The sequence below is a fragment of the Equus caballus genome, chromosome 28 (assembly GCF_041296265.1).
Source record: "Equus caballus isolate H_3958 breed thoroughbred chromosome 28, TB-T2T, whole genome shotgun sequence".
NCBI classification, from domain to species: domain Eukaryota; kingdom Metazoa; phylum Chordata; class Mammalia; order Perissodactyla; family Equidae; genus Equus; species Equus caballus.
The window spans coordinates 13,661,640-13,681,683 of NC_091711.1; the positions used below are offsets into that span (position 1 = coordinate 13,661,640).

A 20,044-nucleotide genomic window follows, 5' to 3' on the forward strand; every position below is an offset into this window, starting at 1 on the left:
GCTGGGTGCATATTGAAAATCAGTACTTTTTAGGGAAAAGTATTTTTGTTGCATTATCATAGGTACACTCAGATTCACTAATTTTGGGCCTAATTTGCCATTGTGCATGAAAACTGTAAATGTTCATATTAATTTTAGCAGCAAACATGGATTCTAAGGAATTATTTGTATACCCTTGGAAAGGTCAATGGAAAATTCTTCTACAGAGTGAAAAAGCATTCACATAGAAATGATCTAAGCCCCAAGGTCATAAAACTATAACTGCTACATTTTTAAAAGAACCAATATCACATACAGAATTAAGGTATCTTAGGCTGAAACAGTCGGGGAGGAATGCATCCATCTCATTCAGCTTCTTTCCTTCTTCTAGACACATTAGAGGATCAAGGCAGTGGGATGAGAGAAGGTAAAGAGAATCTATCAGTGGTTGCTTGGTTTTTAGAGGCCAAGTGAAAGGGAAGGTAATGGAGAAGAGTGGGAAGCAGGAAGTGTCCCTCAGAGTTAGTACACAACATATAATTAATTTATTTCCTAAGTAACTTGCTACTTTAAAATAAAATTATGTATATTGAATTGCAGTGTCTGAAATGACATCTCTAAAAGGTTATTTCTCTATTAGCAAGCCAAGTCAACAAGCTTAATTACAATGCAACTGCTTTTAAATCTAATTAAACAGTTTTATCTATTCAAATTAGCCATCATATTGAGAAAAACTATCCTTTTACTTCTTTTTAGCTGCCAATATGTACATCAATACCAAATACACTGAAATATAGTTACATAAGTATATGTTTTTCTAACAATTATAAATATTGCTTTCCTATAAGGAAAGCAATATTTGTAAATATCTTAACATTTAGCATTAAATAAACAAAATAGGCAGATAGATGATTAACTTATGAATATTTTGCTTGCAAACTCATGTTTACTTAAGCATCCATTGTAAAACATCTTTCAAAACTAAATATAAGTATTGATGGTCAAAAACTTTCTGAAATTATATAATAAATGAACAAATGTAAACTTTTTTATCACTGGGAATTCCAGAGGAAAATATCATTTTATCTTCTACCGAATGAAAACATTTTATGAAATATAATCACATTAGTCAATATTTTTTTCACCATTAGATCATTATAGCTATTTAGCTAACTAAACTAAAGATAGAATAAATGTTCTGAGATTTTTTTTAAGCTATGGCATGACAGAGCCCAATTTTCATTACATAGAAAATTCATTTGTATAGTCACATGTTCAAATATGTGCATACTGCAATCTGTCTTTGCACTGGGCAATGCAAATATTATAAAGTCATAATTATAATAATAGTCAATTTCATTTGTTTTCATTTTATACCCTGATGATTAAATCAATTTTAATGGACTCTCTCTTACCCAATTTTACCCTTTCTACGATGAAAATCTGAGTATCAAGTACGATTCAGTGATTCTATTACTTTCGGTCTGTAAGTCATGGAGATCTTGAAAATTCCTCCCTAAGCTTGTAATAATGTGCCAACATTAATTAAGGCAAATGAACATTCTAAGTGAATCTCTTCCTCTTAACTACTGTTTGAGTAATTGCCTAGGGTTGACAAGGTATTTCGCATGAAATATCAACAATGTGATTTGAATCACACTCACAATTACAAACTCTTCAACTATAGTCATTAATAAATTACTGTCCTCTCATGGGACTATTTTCCAAGATTTAAAGTATTCATTATTGAGAAGTTCTATTGAACTATTATGGTGTCTTCCTAATTTTCTAAGACCTTCAATTTCTTCCAATTTTATTATTTGGCTATTTTAATTTTTATTAAAATATAATTGACACAAATCTTTGCCATACCTGGAGGAAAGACATATTTTATAGCCTGTTTGGGAAAGTCTAATTTACTTATTAGCTAACGTCTAGCCATCCCAGTTCTCTCAATGTATCCTGGACAAAGTAATTACCATCCTATCTGTGAGGAAATTGAATGATTTTCAAAGAAATTTTAATAGAATTCTCTTACAATGCACTTTTTGAAATAAGGAGTCAAAAACATCTGGCAGTCAAGCAGGTGGTCATACAGGAAATGTAATGGAATATTCTTTCAATTAGAAACTCCTGGAAGTAGGATTTTTTAATTTTGCTACACTGCCAAGTAACCTTTGCCACATTGACTCCACATGGGTTTATATTCCTCACAATAATTAGCCCTGAGCATTCTTTAGAAAGATGTGTGTGGCATTGTTATCCTTGTATAGTTGCATGCTTGTTGAGATCCCAAAGTGGGTAGGACCTGAAAATTGTTTAGGAAGGTGTGTGAAGAAAGCAATGTCAAGGAAGTCAGTGAAAGAGAACTTATCTATTCTATGAGTGTTCCAGAAAGACTAATTTCCCTCTCCTTTCTTGACTGTAAAGGAGGAGGAGCATTATTGCATTTAACATGGAAAATACAGATCTGTCCATTGTCATGGTGCTATCCAGACCTCCAAGATTTCCCTGTCCCTGGTGTCCCTGGTGTCCCTGGTAACTGGCTGCATCTTTCCAGAAGTAAGACTGAGGAGAGGAAGAGGATGTGTCACTCTTGGCCCCTAATCTCTCAATTGGTCACTCTATGGTAAATGGCTTATGGTATTTTGTTGTTGCTTTGTTGGTTCTTGGTTTATTTGATTTTTACATTTGTTTATTTCTTTGCATAGCCTTTGAGAATTTTGGAAAGATATCTTTTAAAAGAACTTCTGTTTCTTGCCTATCAACTGGTAGGGCTGGGTGCTACGATGGCACCTCCACGTGCTAGCAAACGGGGAATAGATAGCAAAGTAGTTTTGGGCTGGACTTAGGCAGTAGGACAAGTCTGGGATGCATCACTGCTGAGCTATGGGAAACACAGCAGTGTGGAGAAAACACAGTTCAAAAAGCTTCCACATATCAGGCTTAATAAATATTTAGGGTCTCTCATACAGTCAACAGGTAGACATGGGAAAGACAAGGTAGTTTTGGAAGACAAGAATCCCTGTAACAGATTTCTTTTCTCTTTATCTAGGAGAGCAGGCCTTCTCCCTAATGTTGTGGCTGCTGGTTGAAAATGGTTCCCCTGGCTCCAGCGCTAACTTCCTAAGTAAAGGGCTATGGGCACATTTGAATAGACACACATATTTGTGATAGATCCTGAAACACATTTGCTCAATTTGGTCTTAAAGATGCGAAATTATTCCAGAAGAGGCTGAAATTTTCTGGAAGTGTCACAATTGTTTTATAATATAATGCCAATTATACAATGATTAGTAACTAAATTTTTCACATTGCCTCCTGGAAATTTGGATAATAAATATATGAGAGACTATATTACTAAAATACAATACCTTGTCTTGTGTTAAATGAGGCAAAGAAATAGCTAGAAGGCAAACATTTTAAATAATGCTGTTGGTACACATGGAACACTGATACGAATAGGAATTATAGAAATAGGAATCATGATATAATTTTCCAATTATTTTTGCTCACTGCTGATGTGTAGTGAAAGGTACTCTTATGTAGTTCATTGTTTCCACATTTCAGAATGTTCTCTTTTTGCCACTGTCCATAGCGAATGGAACTGAAACTAGACCAGGATTCAGGAGACTTTGTTCTGGTACTAATTCAGGCACTAGCTAGCTTGAAAGGCCACTTACATTTGCCAGATCTTGTTTTCACACCTGTAAAATTAAGATGTTATAATAGATCAAGATGCCAAATGGATCAGTTTCAAAGGATTTATCAACTCCTTGAATTTGAAAAAGAAATATTTGCACATGAACATATTCCTGGAGAATGATCCATAATTACACCAGATTCACAATCACCAGATTCACAAAGAAATTTATGACTCTCCAAAGGCTAAGCACCACAGGACTAGGTGCTTTCTATGGTTCCTTTCTCTCCCTATACACATTACTAAATTTTGTGTCAAATACAATATTCATACATTTACTACATGAAAACCCATGTGTTACATACGTACACATTCATACTAGCGCATATATTTACGCAAATACATAAAAACCTTGAAAATTTGATTCTAATTACATGTCAGTTTTCAAGGTTGGAAACAATTTTTAAATGTAAATAAAATTTTGGTTATAATAACAAATCACCTTTTAAGGTTGGAAGCTATTTCAATGTAAGTAAGATCTTGTTCTGAACTAGAGGTATCATATTTTGTCTGGGATTTATATGAGCTCAGAGTCCCATTTGAAATTCAAGACTCATGAGAAACAAATATAAGTTTGTCTTATAATGAAAATGAACCATCTTAATGAATTTCTTCAAGCATCCCACAAATATTTATTAAATGCTCATTATTTGGAGGACACTATGCTAGGTTCATATTTTGCTGTGATAATTAAAACATTCTCTGCCTTCACTCGAGTAAGATTGATGACTTTACTTAAAACCTTAATTAACCTTGGTAAAAGAAATTGAAAGAGACCCACAAATCATGAATGTGAAACTATTCTCTGTTTGAGAATATTAGACTATATTCTTTTTATTTCTTCCCTCACTGGACCTCAGCTATAAAGAACAGAACTGGGGTTATTATAATCTTTAGTTTATGGCACAATACTCATCCTTTTCCATTGATCCATGAATGTCTTGGTTTTATTAATTTACTTTTATACACACACACACACACACACACACACACTCACACACACACACACGTATACAAAATAAGCACTCATAAACCTCCTAATGAAACAAAAGCTAGGAATACAACTAGGCTAGGATTAAAACTATGCCCCCTTCATACTCTTTGCCTTGGCTATCCCAAATAAGATAAATGGGGCACTAATGAAGGGGTAGATAAAATGACCAATTAATTGGAAAAGCCAGAAACAGATCCATGTGTATAGTCTTTAGTATATATTAATATGACAGATCAGGGAGGAAATTATGGATGAGTCAATAAATAGAGCTAAAAATAAAAAAGTTACCCTTATAGATAAGAGGCAAAATCAGATCCCTACCTCACACTATATATAAAAATCAACTCTAGATAGATCAAGGACATAAATTTCAAAAATAAAATTTTTACCTTTAGTAGAAAATATAAGTGAATATATTTTCAACATTGGAGTAGGAAAACATTTAAGTGAGATACCAAAAAAGCATTGATTATTAAAAAATGGTCAATGTGAATATTTAAAATTAAGAATTGTATTCATGGAAGACATCTTAGAGACAAGTTACAAACTATGAGACTGTATTCACTATATATACCACCAGTAAAGTATTAGTAATAAAAATATACATAAAAGCATAAACCAGTAGAAAAATACATAAACAGACGTTTCACAGGACAAGAAAAATATATGGCCAATAATACAAGAAGGGATATTCAACAATTTAGTGATAATTGGATGGAAATGATGACTGCAATGAGATGCCATTTAGTATATTCAGTTTGTAAAAGCATAAATGTCTCATACGCCAAGTGTTGGAGGTGATATGGATACACAACTTCCATATTGCTTCTTGGGGTATAAATTGGAGCAGCCAAGTTTGAAAACTGTTTGGCATTATCTCTTAAAGTTGAACATTTTCACACCTTATGATCCAGAAATTCCACATCTAGATATATACCCAAGAGAAGTCTTGGTCACCTAACAAGAAAGGCATGTATGTTAACAGCAGCACTAATGATCACAGTGAACACCTGGCAACAAGTCAAATGCTCATCAATGGGAGAGTGAATTAATAAACTACAGTATATTTACACCATGAAATTTCACACAATAGTCAAAACAAATGAACTACAGCAACACAAAAAACGTGATTGAATCTTAGCAGTCTGATATCAAAAGAAAAAAAGAACATCCCCAAAGATTTCATCAGCATAACTTTTTATAATATTTTAAACAAATAAAATTAAAATTAATATATGTGAGGAAAATACACAAGCATTCAGACTATATAAAAAGCAGTGAAATGATGAACATAAGATGTACTGGTCAGTTTTCAGCCCTAAATCTCGAATAAAAGAAAAAAGGAAGGAGGAAAAGAAGGAAAGGAGGGAGGGAGGAAGTTAATAATTGCATATATTTGAATTATAAGTGATACTAATTTCATTTCCTTTTCTATATGGAATTCACACTCAGGAATAACAGCAAGCTGGTTAAAAATGCCAATTTTTGACTTAACATTCACTTTGAGATGGCTTGTACAAGTGGGCTTGTCTCTGCCTATGTTGGCAATACTAAAGCAAGAAAAGGTTAAATGACTTGTTCACTGGAAACAAAAACAAACTGTTGTCATCCATGGTGCCAAAAATAGAAGTTCTGATTTCCAGTCCTATGATCTCAACCGAAGACAGAATGTTCACTTTATCTGACTGATGTTAAATACAACTTCTCCGAGGACTCTATTATTTTGAACAACTGTGTAAGCATGTGTAATTACAAGCTTCTGGAAATATGTACTATTTATTTATTATTTGTAAAATCAAATAGAAAGGCTTGAGCTGAGTATTTACCCAACAGTGATGCTAACAGCCCTCAGAGTCATTACAGACTATTTGTAAGAGTCTATTTACATATCTTTAAGATCAATGACCCATTAGTGCAATTATAGTCTAAGATGGTTCCTGCCACACAGACCCTGTTCTTGCTACCAGAAAGTGACACATTGACATTACAAACACTCCTCACATTGTTAGAGATGTATCTTTCCTTTGAGAAAGCTGCAGGAATAGAATTATAACTATAGTTTAAAAATTCTGTTTCCAGCGAGTGACGTAGTCATTCTGTTTTTGCAATTTCCTGTGATAAAATTATAGTTTATAGTCTCCAAAAAACTCAATGAGTATATTTATTTTTTGTTATTATTTCAATCAGTTTAAAAATCTTCATAGTATCTCTCTCCCATACCCCATTCATACAGATTCTCATATTGGCACATATTTCCGCCATCCATTCGTGCTCACCCTTGCGTAACACCGTGTAATCTACGTGAAGAAAAACATCAATTACTTGCTATTTAACTATAGACTCATAGAATTGGAGGAACCTTAGAGATAGAGACTAGCTAGTCAAGTAGCATTTTTCAATTGATACAAGAATCCTTTATTAGGGAGTAGTCTTCATTTTGGTGGTGGTCGGGGGGGCGGGTAGGAGGAGATATCATGGACCCTTTTGAGAATCTGATGAAGTTATGGTCTTATCCCAAGAAAAATAGACTTGTGCATAAATACTCATGCCTTTTTTTTTTTTTTTTGCTTTTGACATTGAGTTATTTCACATATTACAAAGGATTACGTGATGCTTATTTTTTTTTGTAAAAATTCATGGCTGCTTCCTGGAAAACATAATTCCAAATTAACCAAATCATATAAAAACAAGAAAACTTTGTGTCTGCTTAAAATATATTTCAATGAGAAAGCTGTTTTATTTGGTTTGGAAGAAGTTAGCATTTGAAATGATCTTTTGCATGGAAATATTTATGTCATTTTTTAGGATTCAATCTATTTTGAGTCTGTTTTAGTAGCAGCAAGTGCTCAGAGTTTCAGCTCACATTGCTTTCAATAGCAAACAGAATTAAATTTCCTATCAGAGCAGAGTAGACCTGTGTCAAGGCACCTGAGCCTTCTCTAAGACACTTCAAGTAGAATCCAGGTTCTACCAAATCCTTTGTCCTCAAGTCAAAGTTATTTTTGGAAAGGCTGGCATCAACAGTGCAGCCTCTGTCAGCACAGAAAGACCTTGAGTCCATTTTTCAATTTTAAATCACGTAAGCAGAAGTAACTTTAAGAGTTTTGAAGTCTTTCCCGTTGTTGTAGGTCTTCCCCATGGACAAACTGACAAGGCTTCCTCATCTTCAACTCCTTTTCCCTCACCGAGACCCCCTTCTCAGCACTGGAAAGGTCACAAGTTTTTGGCTTTAATCTCTCCCTCCAAGATGGCAGGTGTTTCCAGCAGCAACCATACCAGACCAGTGAATCCTTCTCATGGCCTAACAATTACAACCAAGTCTAGCCTTGAATGAACGTCCCTTGTCCAATTGTTCTAAGATACAGCAATCCTTTACTTAAAAAAAAAAAGTGAAATGTCTGACCCAAGTTCAACCAAGTGCATTAATACTTATCCTCTGGAAAGCCAAGGAAATTTTGACAGTAAAAAGAACACATTTTGCTCCATTTCTAAATGAAAACTTGAAAATATAGGTTCCAGCCTGTGGCTGTGAAATTACTGGACCACTTTTCACGGAGCAGGAATGGCATCTCTTAGGATAATTGTCAGAGTCTTTGACACTAATGCATGCTGATGTTCAAAGTACTAAATCTCTATAGTAGAAACCTCTAAAACCTCTGTAAAAAAGTACAACCTCTGTCTTCTTTACCAGAGCAATCAAGGTGGATGCTGGACCCACATGTGCTCCACATGCACACACATTATCAAGATTTTTCTTCCATTAGGAGTTTTGCTTGACAAAGAAATTTTTTACTGTGGAACAGCTTGATCTTTTAAGTATCCATGGATTATCTCACTCACACACACACATGCACACAATAGGACATCAGCATTTACATGACAGATAAAAAGCAGAGCTTTGCTGAAACAATTAGAGTTTTCACCCAATTGCATGCCAAGTGGGAATGGCACAGCTGTTATTTTCACTATAACTGGCTTTAAATATTGGCAAAATGTCAGAGTTCAGAAGTAGGTTATATCAAGTGAACAGAGACACTTGTAATCTTTTTGGTTCTGAGCAACCCACCAGTTCAAACATTTCCGGAGTACATGATTTTATCAAGCCTTCTCTAATTATTTATAGTTCCTTTTACTTGGAAACCTGTCAAGACACATTGGGGCAAATATAAGTTGGTAAATTTCCACTTTTTAAAAATTGAACCTTTGGGCCAGCCCCATGGCCTGGTGGTAGAGTTTGGTGCACTCCGCTTTGGCAGCCTGGGTTCAGTTCCCGGGCACAGACCCACACCACTCATCTGCAGCCATGCTGTGGCAGTGACCCACGTACAAAATAGAGGAAGACTGGCACAGATGTTAGCTGAGGGCAAATCTTCCTCAAGCAAAAAGAGGAGGATTGGCAACAGATGTTAGCTCAGGCCGAATCTTCCTCAGGAAAAAAAAAAAAAAAACACTTAAAAATTGAACTTTTTCTCCAGAAAATAAAAATTCTATATTGTGTGATGTATTTTCAGGATGCTCAGAAATAAGCTTTCTTGACTTCACGCTCTTGTTGGCAGGACACTCATCACACAAGAAACAGTCTGGCTTTTGTGTTCCATCAAATTTAGCAATGCAAATAAAATCAAAGGAAATGTAAGAGCCATCAAGCTTTCTTTTCTCTGTCATCTGCCAACTTAAGCTAAGTTTAATATGAACAGAAAGAGATACGCATTAGCATAACGTCAGATAAATTTTTGTTAATTCCATGAATGCAGTGCTATTCTAGATGCCATTATGTAACAAGGATGATAATTTTACACAATGAATCCATGCCACTCTATGCATGTTTAAAGTAAAACATTATAGAACATATTTGCCATAAAAATGTTTTGCACATAAAGGGAAGGAAACAAAAATAAAGGAAATACATATACATATGTATATATAAATTTGCTTTTACCTCACCTAAAACATGAAGCGTATATGTGACCCTAAGTTAAAAACTCCTGTTCTAGAGTGAGCTGAAATATGTCCATCTAACCTCTGCTGTTGTTATAGGAAACTTCCCACAGCACAAGTGAGCCCATTGCTGGGTATGGGTAGTTATCATTAGTTATCTGTATTCATCTATCTGTCATCCATTGGTCGAGTATAGTTACCTTTATCCTACCAATTAGATGACAAATATCACATTACATATTATTTTTCTCTTTTTCTGGCTAGGTATCACCAAATCCTTAACTTATTGTCATATGACAAAGATTCCAGAGTCCTCACTATACTTGCTTATTCCAAAAATCCAGGTTGTCAACCTCTTTCTTAAAATGTGGAGCCTCCTATTGAAGAAATTCTTCATTTGTGTGGATAATTGATAACTACAAGACTATTATTCTCCATATTAGTAACTAATGTTTCTATTAGAACATATTAAAAGTTTAGCTTACTGTCACTAAAATCACCAAGTTTCTATCAGAATAGCTACCATTTTTTAACTACTTACTCTTTTAACTAGGCACTGTATTACTCAAGGTACTTTTGACTTTTTATCTCACTTGATTTAATCTTCCCAACAATCCCATGAAGTTATTATTGTCTTCTTTTATATTTTAAAAAAGGATAAAACCAAGATCATAGAAGTTAAGTAACTTGCATAAGATCACATAATTAAGTGGCCTAGCAAGGATTTAAATTCATGTCGTCCAAATCGACTGTCAGTACTTTTCTGACCCCATGTAATGTTCTTTCTCTTTCTATTACAGTACATTATGCCATGGTTCAGCATCAACCTCCCTCCCTCCCTCTCTTTCTTCCCTCTCTTGCTCCCTCCCTCCCCTCCCTTCCTACCTTCCTTTCTTCCTGTCTTTCTCTTTCTTTCTTTCTCTTTCTTTCTCTTCCTTCTTTCTTTCCTTTTTTCTTCCTTTCCTCCCTCTCACTCTCCCTTCCTCCAGCTCTTCTCTCTCCTTCCATGTATCCCTGTTTCATCTTATCTTGTCACTATTAATCCAAGTATGTGTTTTCTTAAGGTAATTACAAATCTATATTCTATCAGACAACCGATATTAGCTTTCTCATAAAGCTGATTGTCTGCCATGTTTTCATTCACACAGTACATTAAGAGGTTGTACAGAACAGCCTCAAGAACAAACACCTCTGTCACAATGCGATGTCCCATATGATTTACAATTAGGGTGCAATGGCTCAATTTACTTTATTTTAATGATTGATGGTGGAGCAATGAATATAAGTCTATGAATCTTAAGAGATTTTTTAGATCTAGCCTACAGAAACTACCATTTTTCTTTCCAACTGCTATCCATTTCCTGACTTACTGAAATACTATACCTAGTGATAATTTGGAACTCTACTCTTTAGTCATAATAGCAACCACTGATTGTGTAATTATTGGCTGCCAGACTCTGTACTAGCCGGCTTTACATATATGATCTCTAATTGTCAGAACCACCTCAAGGCTGGTGGTGTTATTCCATTATTAAAAGCTGACAAATAAGATTTCAGAGAGGCCAAAAATAAGTAGCTAAGTTGGGATTCAAACACTGGTCAACTTGACTACAACAGTGCTCTAATGTCTTTGGTGTTCCCTCTAACCTGACAGAATGCCTCACGGGAACATTTCCCACAAGTCACTGGTGGGAGGCATTGTGGTGATAATTCCCAATCTACAAATACCTCCAGGAAAAAAATAACCTCATTAGAGACTAAGAGCACTTAAAGAGCAGATGGTTGCATTCCAGCTATTTCTTCTCTGTTGACTATGAATTTAAGTCAATAAAATAAAGAAATCCTTCTATAAGGAAATGGTGTGAGACTTAGCTGGGGTGGGAGGTAGTGCTGGAGGGTTAATGAGCTCAGTCCTCAGGAAGAAAAAAATGAGAATAGGAGCAAATGGGAGATAATCTAGAAGCAAAGAATCTATGATCCAAGTGTCTCAAAATTTAAAAATTTATGAACCACCTTATGGGCATGGGTACTTTTATTGGTTACCAAGTTCCTACAGTTTAAAAAAGATTGATCACAGCTTACTAAAATACAACATAGTGTTTAAAAATTAATTTTGTTTTATGGCAGTTAAATGGTTGATACATCTTATAACCTTTTTCCAAGGTAAATTTGCTTGAGGATTGCGTATTATCGGTCAGGATAGCTTGGGTTCTGCTGTGGTATGATAACGCTAATATCTTGGGGGCTTAGAGCAACAAAGGTTTATTTCTTGCTCAGGCTACATATTCATAAAAGGTTGGCTAAAGCCTATATTTCTCATTTTCTCACTCTGCAACCAAGGCCGATTTATCATTTATCATATAAAACATCACTAGTCACATGGCAAAGGGAAGGGAACATAGCAAATCATGCACTGACTCAAAGGCATCCACGAGGAAGTGGCCTGCATCACTTCCATTCACATGTCCCTAGCCACAGAAGTTGTCATAGCCACATCTAACTTGAAGGAGGCTGGGGAAATCTAGGTGTAACATGTGCTAAGAAGGAGAGGAGAACTGGAATATTTTCCAACAATCCTACTGACTATCGCAGAATGATAGATTCCATATGGAGTTGGTTTATTTTCTTATTCTACAACATTAGAAAATACTACCATATAACATCTGGTGATTGGCCAAGGAAGGCAGTTTTTGGTGACTGTCATTTTGTTCTGCATTTTTTATTCAAACGTGCATAAGACAGTCATCAATGTGGGAATAAGTCCACAATAGTCCGCTCTCAGCAGCATGTCACACAGCAAGGCAACAAGTACATCACCCGAGAAAGCAGGAAGCTTGAATGTTTTAAACTTGGAAGATGATGATAGCAAATAGGTTGCTAATTCTGTTTTTGATTATTTTAGTTGCAGAAAGAATTTCTCTGTATTCTGTTGCAGAAATTGGATGTCCTCTTAAAATATGACCAGTCATATACTATTGATTTTTTTCTCGGAGGCACGAAGAAAATGATGTGTTGGGGAAAAAGTCTATCTCTGGGTAAGTGAGCTATTTGAACTGCAATTCAGTTTTCTTAGGAAATTCTCTTATCCAAAATCAACATTTTATAATCCTTATATTTCAATCCTAAATTTCTAAATTTAGGCCATTCAAGCTAATTAATAGAGTGCTGAACTAAAACTTGAGGAAGCCACTTAAAATCATAGAGATAGTCTTTACTGGGAATATCAGTACCATAAAAATTTTTATTTCATCTCTCATTAAACAGCTTGGGTGAACTTCCTCTTGTCAGCCAGTACCCCTCATTGTGGAAAAGAGGCATCCTGTGTCAGCTCGTTTCTCTGCCATGTACTCCTAAATGCCCTGCACACAGTAGGTGCAATTTAATGACTGATCAGGCCCTTTTGAGATCCTTCAGCAATAAAACAATCAAGAAAAGTATTGCCAACCACTATCTGTATTCTGTGAATAAAGCTGTGCGTGGGTGGGCATTCAAATGCAACTTATTTTGTTGATAGAGTAATGCCTTTCTCAATTGTATACATAGATGATCTTCCTTCAGTACTGATCTCAACAAAACTTTTTCAGTCTTTATTACAGACAAAAAGTTAAGTAGAGAAAACTTTTAATTTCTTTTAATCATCCATTTTAAGTGAAAAACAAAATAAAATTTCATGAAACTATTCTCCCTAAATAAGTGCAGCACATATGCCAAGAGCCCATTCAGTGGCTTTCTCCAAACGTAAAGCAAAATCTGGGATTGCCTCAACATGTAACGATAACCACTGTTACACTTGTGTATGGGGAAAAAAGTGGCAGTAGCTTGTCCAGCTTTCTTTATGAGCATAATTTGGGTTTTACAGTCTTGTTGGCAATGGTGTGACCTGTAGCTGGTTTTGGTCTGGCAAACACAACTAAGAATGATGCGACTGTAGTTCTTGTTCTTTCCATTACCTGTCATGACAAAATTCATAATTTTCACACTGGTAAGTATTAACGATCAAATCTTTCTGAAAAACTCAAATATTGAAGCATGGAGATTCTGAGCATTATCTAATTAAGAAACCAAAATTTCAAAAGCTTTGTGCTAGCATAACGGTCAATATCCAAGAGACCAGGAGGGAAAGGGTTCTTGGCTCAATAAAATTTAATTTAAGGTACTCGTTGTCTTACATCCTCGTACTTCCTAGTTGAACTTTACTGGCTCGTGGATTCACCTGTCTGGCAACATGTATTCACATTTTACATTTTCATTGAAGAACTTTTCACTAGATGGATTCATAATATTATTGTATGATTCAGAATTGTTGTATACGTATTGCTATTTTTATCATTACTTTGCTCAGTTAATGTAAAGTGAAGCAATAAGAATAATGAAGAAAATTCCAGATTTAACAAATACAAGCAATTCCATACAACTGGTGTGAAATGTTAGCCAAGATGAAGTGACCAAAATAATTTCTGTATAACACGCATTGCCTTTAAGAACAAAATTATTAGAAGGACATTACTACGAACATAAAATTAATCTTATCCATCCAAATTTGTAAAATTAAGGTAGATAAATTATATAATCTTTTTCCCTTTGAAATTGTTCAATTGCCTATAGTTCAGTTATAGATTTCCATGAACCACTAATGATACACATATCACACTCTACCACAGACAGGGTTTATAAAATATATTTATAATTCCTATACAATGTCTCCATATTTATCTTCTTTTTCACTCCCATTCTCTTTTTCCTTAGCAAACTCTTTAAAGAAAAAGACTTGTGCGTTTATTTGAACAGATATTTATACTACACTTACATCTCTAGACCCCAAGCTTCAGACTTAGGTACCTGCTAGACATCCCTACTTGGATGTCTGAAAAGCATCATCCATTTGCTATGTCCACAACGGAGCTCTGGATAGCCTTCTCCAAACCTGGTCCATCCTCAAAGATTCCTATCTCGTTATATCACCATTCAGCCCAAATCTAAAAATCAATTGAGACTTCTCTCTCTCACCCTTACGTTCAATATATCAACAATTCCTGTAGACTTTACTCACAAACAATACATACTGAATCTGACAACTTCCCATAACTTGCACTTTTGCCACCTTCATCCTGGCTGCCGTCACCTCATCTCTCACTTGACTACCCATTACTTTTTTACTGGACTCTCTTGTTTCTACTATTGTACACACACTTGTATTCTCACAGCAGTCAGGGAGACCTTTTCCAAAATCTAATCATGTCAGATCAATCTCTCCAAGGGCTTCCTATCACTCTTAGAATGAAATCCAATGTTCTGGCCATGGCCTGCAAGGCCTCACATGATCTGCTCTCCAGCTGCCTCTAGGAAGCCTACCTTGCTTATTTCACTGCAGACATGCTAGCTTTTGGGATGTTCCTTCCATGGACTAAGATCATTCTTGCTTCTGGGTTTTTGTACCTGTGGTTTCCTCTGCCTATAAGAACACTATACCCCCCTTATATTTATGTTTTATTCCATTACTTTAATCAGGTTATTTTCCTAGCACCCTAAGTTAATAGAGATTTACTCCTACTTAATCCTGCTTTATTTATCTCCATAGTTTTTTCGCTCTCTGATATTTTTTTGAATATTTATCATAAATTTTCTCACTGAAATGTGAGTTCCGTGAAAGTTGAGACTTTGCATTGATCACAGGCCAAATTCCCAGTGAGCAGAGATATATATTTGTTGTGTTCCATTCGTTCGTTAGTTCTGTGGAGGGTAGAAGAGATGATAAAATATCTAAAAATGAAAAGTCAGTCACAAAATCTCAGGGAAGCAGCACTCTGTGAAGGAAGAAAAGAGTGTATAGGCGATTTAGCAATGGTCTACAGAGTGACCACTGGAGTTTAACTGCTGGGAGATCCATGGGGTTTTCATATATCTTACACCTTTTCCACCGAGCAGCCAGTGGCCAAGAATTCATACACTTTGAGAAATTTCCTTTCAGCCTTTGATCAAATTCATAGGTTAAAACTTGGAGATACAATTATGCTTATTTACTTAAGCTGTGTTCATTGCAAACAAAAATTAAATCATAAATTGCTACACCTGATAAAGATTTAGCACAAACACCGTCTAAATCAAATCCCAGCAAAATCCAAATTGTAACTGCATTGGGTAGGCTATAGTTTAAATCTGTAGAGAGAGAAGTTTTTTACATCTCTACTTTAGTCATCTGGCGACTACCTAGTGACTAACTAGACTACTTAGTGACTACTCATAAACTAGCATTATTGAGGCAAAAGAACGTTCATTAGCCACAAGTGGAGTTGAAAGAGGAAAAGAGGTTGATGCAAGCATTTCTTGAGAGATGTATGTCCTTTGAGCCAGCCTCACAGAGAATGACTAGAGCTTAATCCTACAAGAACCCTAGCAAAGGGTACAAATCACATGCTCCAGAATTATCCCATCTGAGAAGAGACGGATACAGAGAGAACAGAGGCTACAGGTAATGATTGGATTCAACCGGCTTTGGAAGAGATGACAGTGGGTAATTCATTACTGGGGACTTCTAGCAAGGCAGATATGCTGAATTTATGGACTTTAGATTCTAATTACTGAATTATTACTTCATATCTTGTAGGGAAGAGGTGATGGGCTTACTGAATATTGTTTTATTCAAAAATAATATAGTGTATGTATCTCAAGTGAACTCTCTTATAACCAATTAAATTCATTAGTTGACTAGTCAATTCCCCTACAATTCAAAAGAAAATTCAAGTAGTCATTTATACACGTGTTTCACCCTAAGGTTCTTGAAACCATTAGCCAGGAAAGCATTACAAAGATTTGTTAGAAGGGTATATCAGCCTGTTCGGAGGGTTCCCATTATTGCACTAGATAGTAGTGTTTGGAGAACTACAACTTTGGTCAGTAGGAGGTTACTCTTTCAGATTTAGCTGTGAAAGATTTAGCTGAGTGTTCTTTCGAGAAATGCTCAGCCCTCACTAATTATGACTATGTCTAACTGAATTTCCAGATGACTTCATGTAACCACTAAATAGTTTAGACTACATGTAACAGTCACCTGCTGAGGCGGTCACTTCCTTGGTACCATAAGATCAACATTTGGTTTTATATGAAAGTGTCAATCCTGACTGGATCTAATTTAAGAATTTAGCAAGCTAAATTATATTTTATCATCTGTCCAAGGAGCTAAAAACAGAAAGCTAAGATGTAGCTCCAAACTTAATCATTTCAACTGTTTGTGTGGAAAAGACGTGTTTTCTACTCAGAAGACATACGGCCGAATATAGTTATTAAAATCTTGGTGTCATACCTCTCGAATAGCAGTACAAAACTCACTCTGAAGAACTTTTTTGAGGGATTGTAGCTTGTGCACTGGTACTTCTCCAGATTCCTGAAGTTTTTCCAGTAATTCAATTGCTCTGGCAACATCTGAATGAAAAAAATCAAAACGGAGAGATCTAGAGTCAACTGTATCTCATCAGCACAGTAACATCATTCCAGTAGAATGGTGACAATTAAAAGGAGGTGCAATTAATTGCAAAATCAGAATTTACAATTCATAGCTTATTGATCTCATCTTTTGGCAAAAGGGCATTTTAATCTGTTCCACACGATATGTCACTTAATACATCTTTGAAGGCATTTCATGTATGTTATTTCTGTCACACAAATCAGGTTGAGTATTCTTTCAGGAAAGGAGACCAGGGAACATGTCTTTTATTTATTCTGATACCCCAATAACCAAATGAGTCCTGTCAATTTCACCTCTGAGATGCCTTTTTCAACTTGACTTTCCCAGACCACATGTATCACATCTGCAACTTTACATTTATTGATATGATGATTTGATTAATATACATCTCCTCCATTTGTCTGTAAACTCCTTGAGGGTAGGAACTTCTCTAGTGTGGTCAGTACTCCATCCCCAGAGTCCAGAATAATACAGTGAATAAATATTTGATGAATTAATTAATTACTTAATAAGATCTCTCCATTTCACTGCCATTGCATTATTCCAGGCCCTCATCATCATCTCTCCTCTGTCAAAATGTCCCCTTGCCTCTTCATATAATCCTAAGCAAAGTTATCTTCCTAAAATAAAATCTGATCATGTACCCATCTGCCAGCTTCGAGGACAGTACCAAACAAAAGAGTTTTCGATAGCAATTAATTTAAATGCTTCTCTTTCACTTGACAATATCAAAGGTTAATGTATCAAGAAACATAGTCTGTTATTACCACAGCTTTAAAATTCCCAGGATGGTTTTGCATTTTCAAGAGAAAGTAATATGATGAAAGGTCATTTTAAAAATACTCATAGTGATCTCTTCTACCTCTGTCACTGTAATCAATAACTCAATGATAAGTTACTTAGGCATTTATGTATAGGATAGAGATTTTTAATTCCTAAGTGATTAGCTCCAGAAAGTATCCTCTATCCCTGCCATCAGATTATAAATTCATTCATCCATCCATCCATTCACTCACTAATCTGTGTTCTGTTAGACCCAGCACTAAGCGTAATAAGAAGAATAAGATGCTTCCTTTCGGAACTCACAATAAAATGAGAAAGGAATCTAACAGCATAGCTACCTGTAATAAAATTGTTTCCATCTCAGAATTCGAGTGGAGTTGGCATAGGTGTATGTATCTAACCAAAGAACACAACCAGTAAGTGATTTTAATGGAGACTCTCCCTTGAACTATTGCCAACTGATAGCGAATTGTGGCCCAAAGAAGCATAAGTCGTGAAATCAATATGACACTGTCAGTTTCAAAAGACTGTCCTTTTGTACGGAAACCAGAAGTCAACATAGTCAAGTGAACAATACCAGCCACATCAGCAGTCAGTAAGGTACCAAACTAAGAATTTTATGCATTTATAACTGCATGAAAGACTCTATCTGTGTATCCACTGGTACATGGAAATCTCCACGTGTTTAAAAATGAGCTCATTATTTTTTTTTCCCTGAAACTAGCTCTTGTGGTTCTGTATTCCTTATTTCCATTAATAGCATCCCCACCCAGCCTGTCTTCCAAGCTAGAGCATAGTATCATCTTTCACATTCACCCCCACATGCAATTAGTCAGCAAGTGCTCAGATTTTATCTCAGAAATGCCTTTTGAATGGAGCCCTTTGCTTCATTATTTCAGGGAAGACTTTATTATTTTTCACCTGTAGTACTGGAACATCTCCTAACTGTCTTTGAACCAATCTTTTCTTTTTCAGTCCATCCTCCACACTGCTCCCAGAGAGAAGGTCCTGAATGATAAACCTCATTATTATACTTCCCCACGTAAAACCTTATCTGGCTTCCTACTGCCTACAGGGTGAAGTTCAGACCCCATAGGGTTACTTACAAAGCTTTTAACAACCGACCTTTCGTGATTCATCTTTAGAAACCTCCTCCTGCCCATCTTATCTTTGGCCATCCAAAATGTTTGCTATTCTAGGACATGGCACAAAATTGCATGCTTCTATGGCTTTGCACGTATCATCCCCTGTTCCTGGGATGCAATTAATTCATTCATCCAGTAGTGCCAGGCACTGTGCTGTGCAACAAAGTGGGCACGTGCTATTAAAGAAGCACTATAGGCTAGCACACAGATGTATAATAAAGACATTTAACACCATTCAGGAGGTCAGGAAGAACCTCTTTGTGGAAGTAACAACTAAGCAGAGTCCCAGGTAGGAGGTACAGGAGGGGAAAAGAGGAAGAATGTTCCATGCAAATAAATGCACATTGAAGTCTTGTCAAGAGAGTGGGGGGCATTCAAAGAACTGAAAGGAGTTCAGTATGGCTGAAGTTGAAACCCAGGCAAAAGTAGCAAGAGCTGCAGTAGAGAGAAATCATATCATGGAGGGTGTCTTAGGTCATGGAAGGAAGACTTGGCTTAAATAGCGTCTCCTTAGACATGTAAGGCAGATTTAGTTGCTAATGTATCTGTGTTCCCACAGTTCTTTGTTCATGCATCCATTGTAATAATTACTACTCTTTGCTATACCTCTGTTTGCATGTAGATCTCCCTCCTTCACCCTCGGAAATCTAGAAGCTTCTTGAGGTGTCAGAAACAGTATGTTATTTGCCGTTGTATCCATAGTTCAATACAAAGCACTTGACAAATATTAGGTGTTTAATATATATTTGTTGAATGAATGATAGATTAATTAACGGGACTGGCTAGAAAGGCAGGGGTTATGTCTAGGTGGACATATAACTTCTCATGAGACTAGACTTCCAGATCACTATCAGCCTTGGTCAAGACTTGCTTGGGTCTGGTGTTGGGGCAGGAGGCAAGCCTGACTGAGTAGGCTAAAGGGTATTTAGTGACTACACTGAAAGAAGTTCAGAAAAGCTGAAAGTGACTGACTATTCAAGAGTTCTCAACCTGGGCTGCACTTTAAAATTACCTGGGGTACAATTAAAAGTTATTTATTT

General features: G+C 35.9%; 1 protein-coding gene across 4 annotated transcripts in view; it reads right to left on the reverse strand.

The window, feature by feature from the left end:
* LIN7A (lin-7 homolog A, crumbs cell polarity complex component) overlaps nucleotides 1–20,044 on the reverse strand; it is a 134,992-nt gene that overhangs the window by 78,650 nt on the left and 36,298 nt on the right. For all 4 annotated transcript variants that reach the window (XR_011433774.1, XR_011433775.1, XM_001490031.6 and 1 more), the window contains exon 2: nucleotides 16,915–17,033. Coding sequence is in view for 1 of the 4 variants with exons in the window: in XM_001490031.6 (XP_001490081.1) it covers nucleotides 16,915–17,033 (119 nt within the window). In the remaining 3 variants the exon portion in view is untranslated. The remainder of the gene's footprint in view (nucleotides 1–16,914; nucleotides 17,034–20,044) is intronic.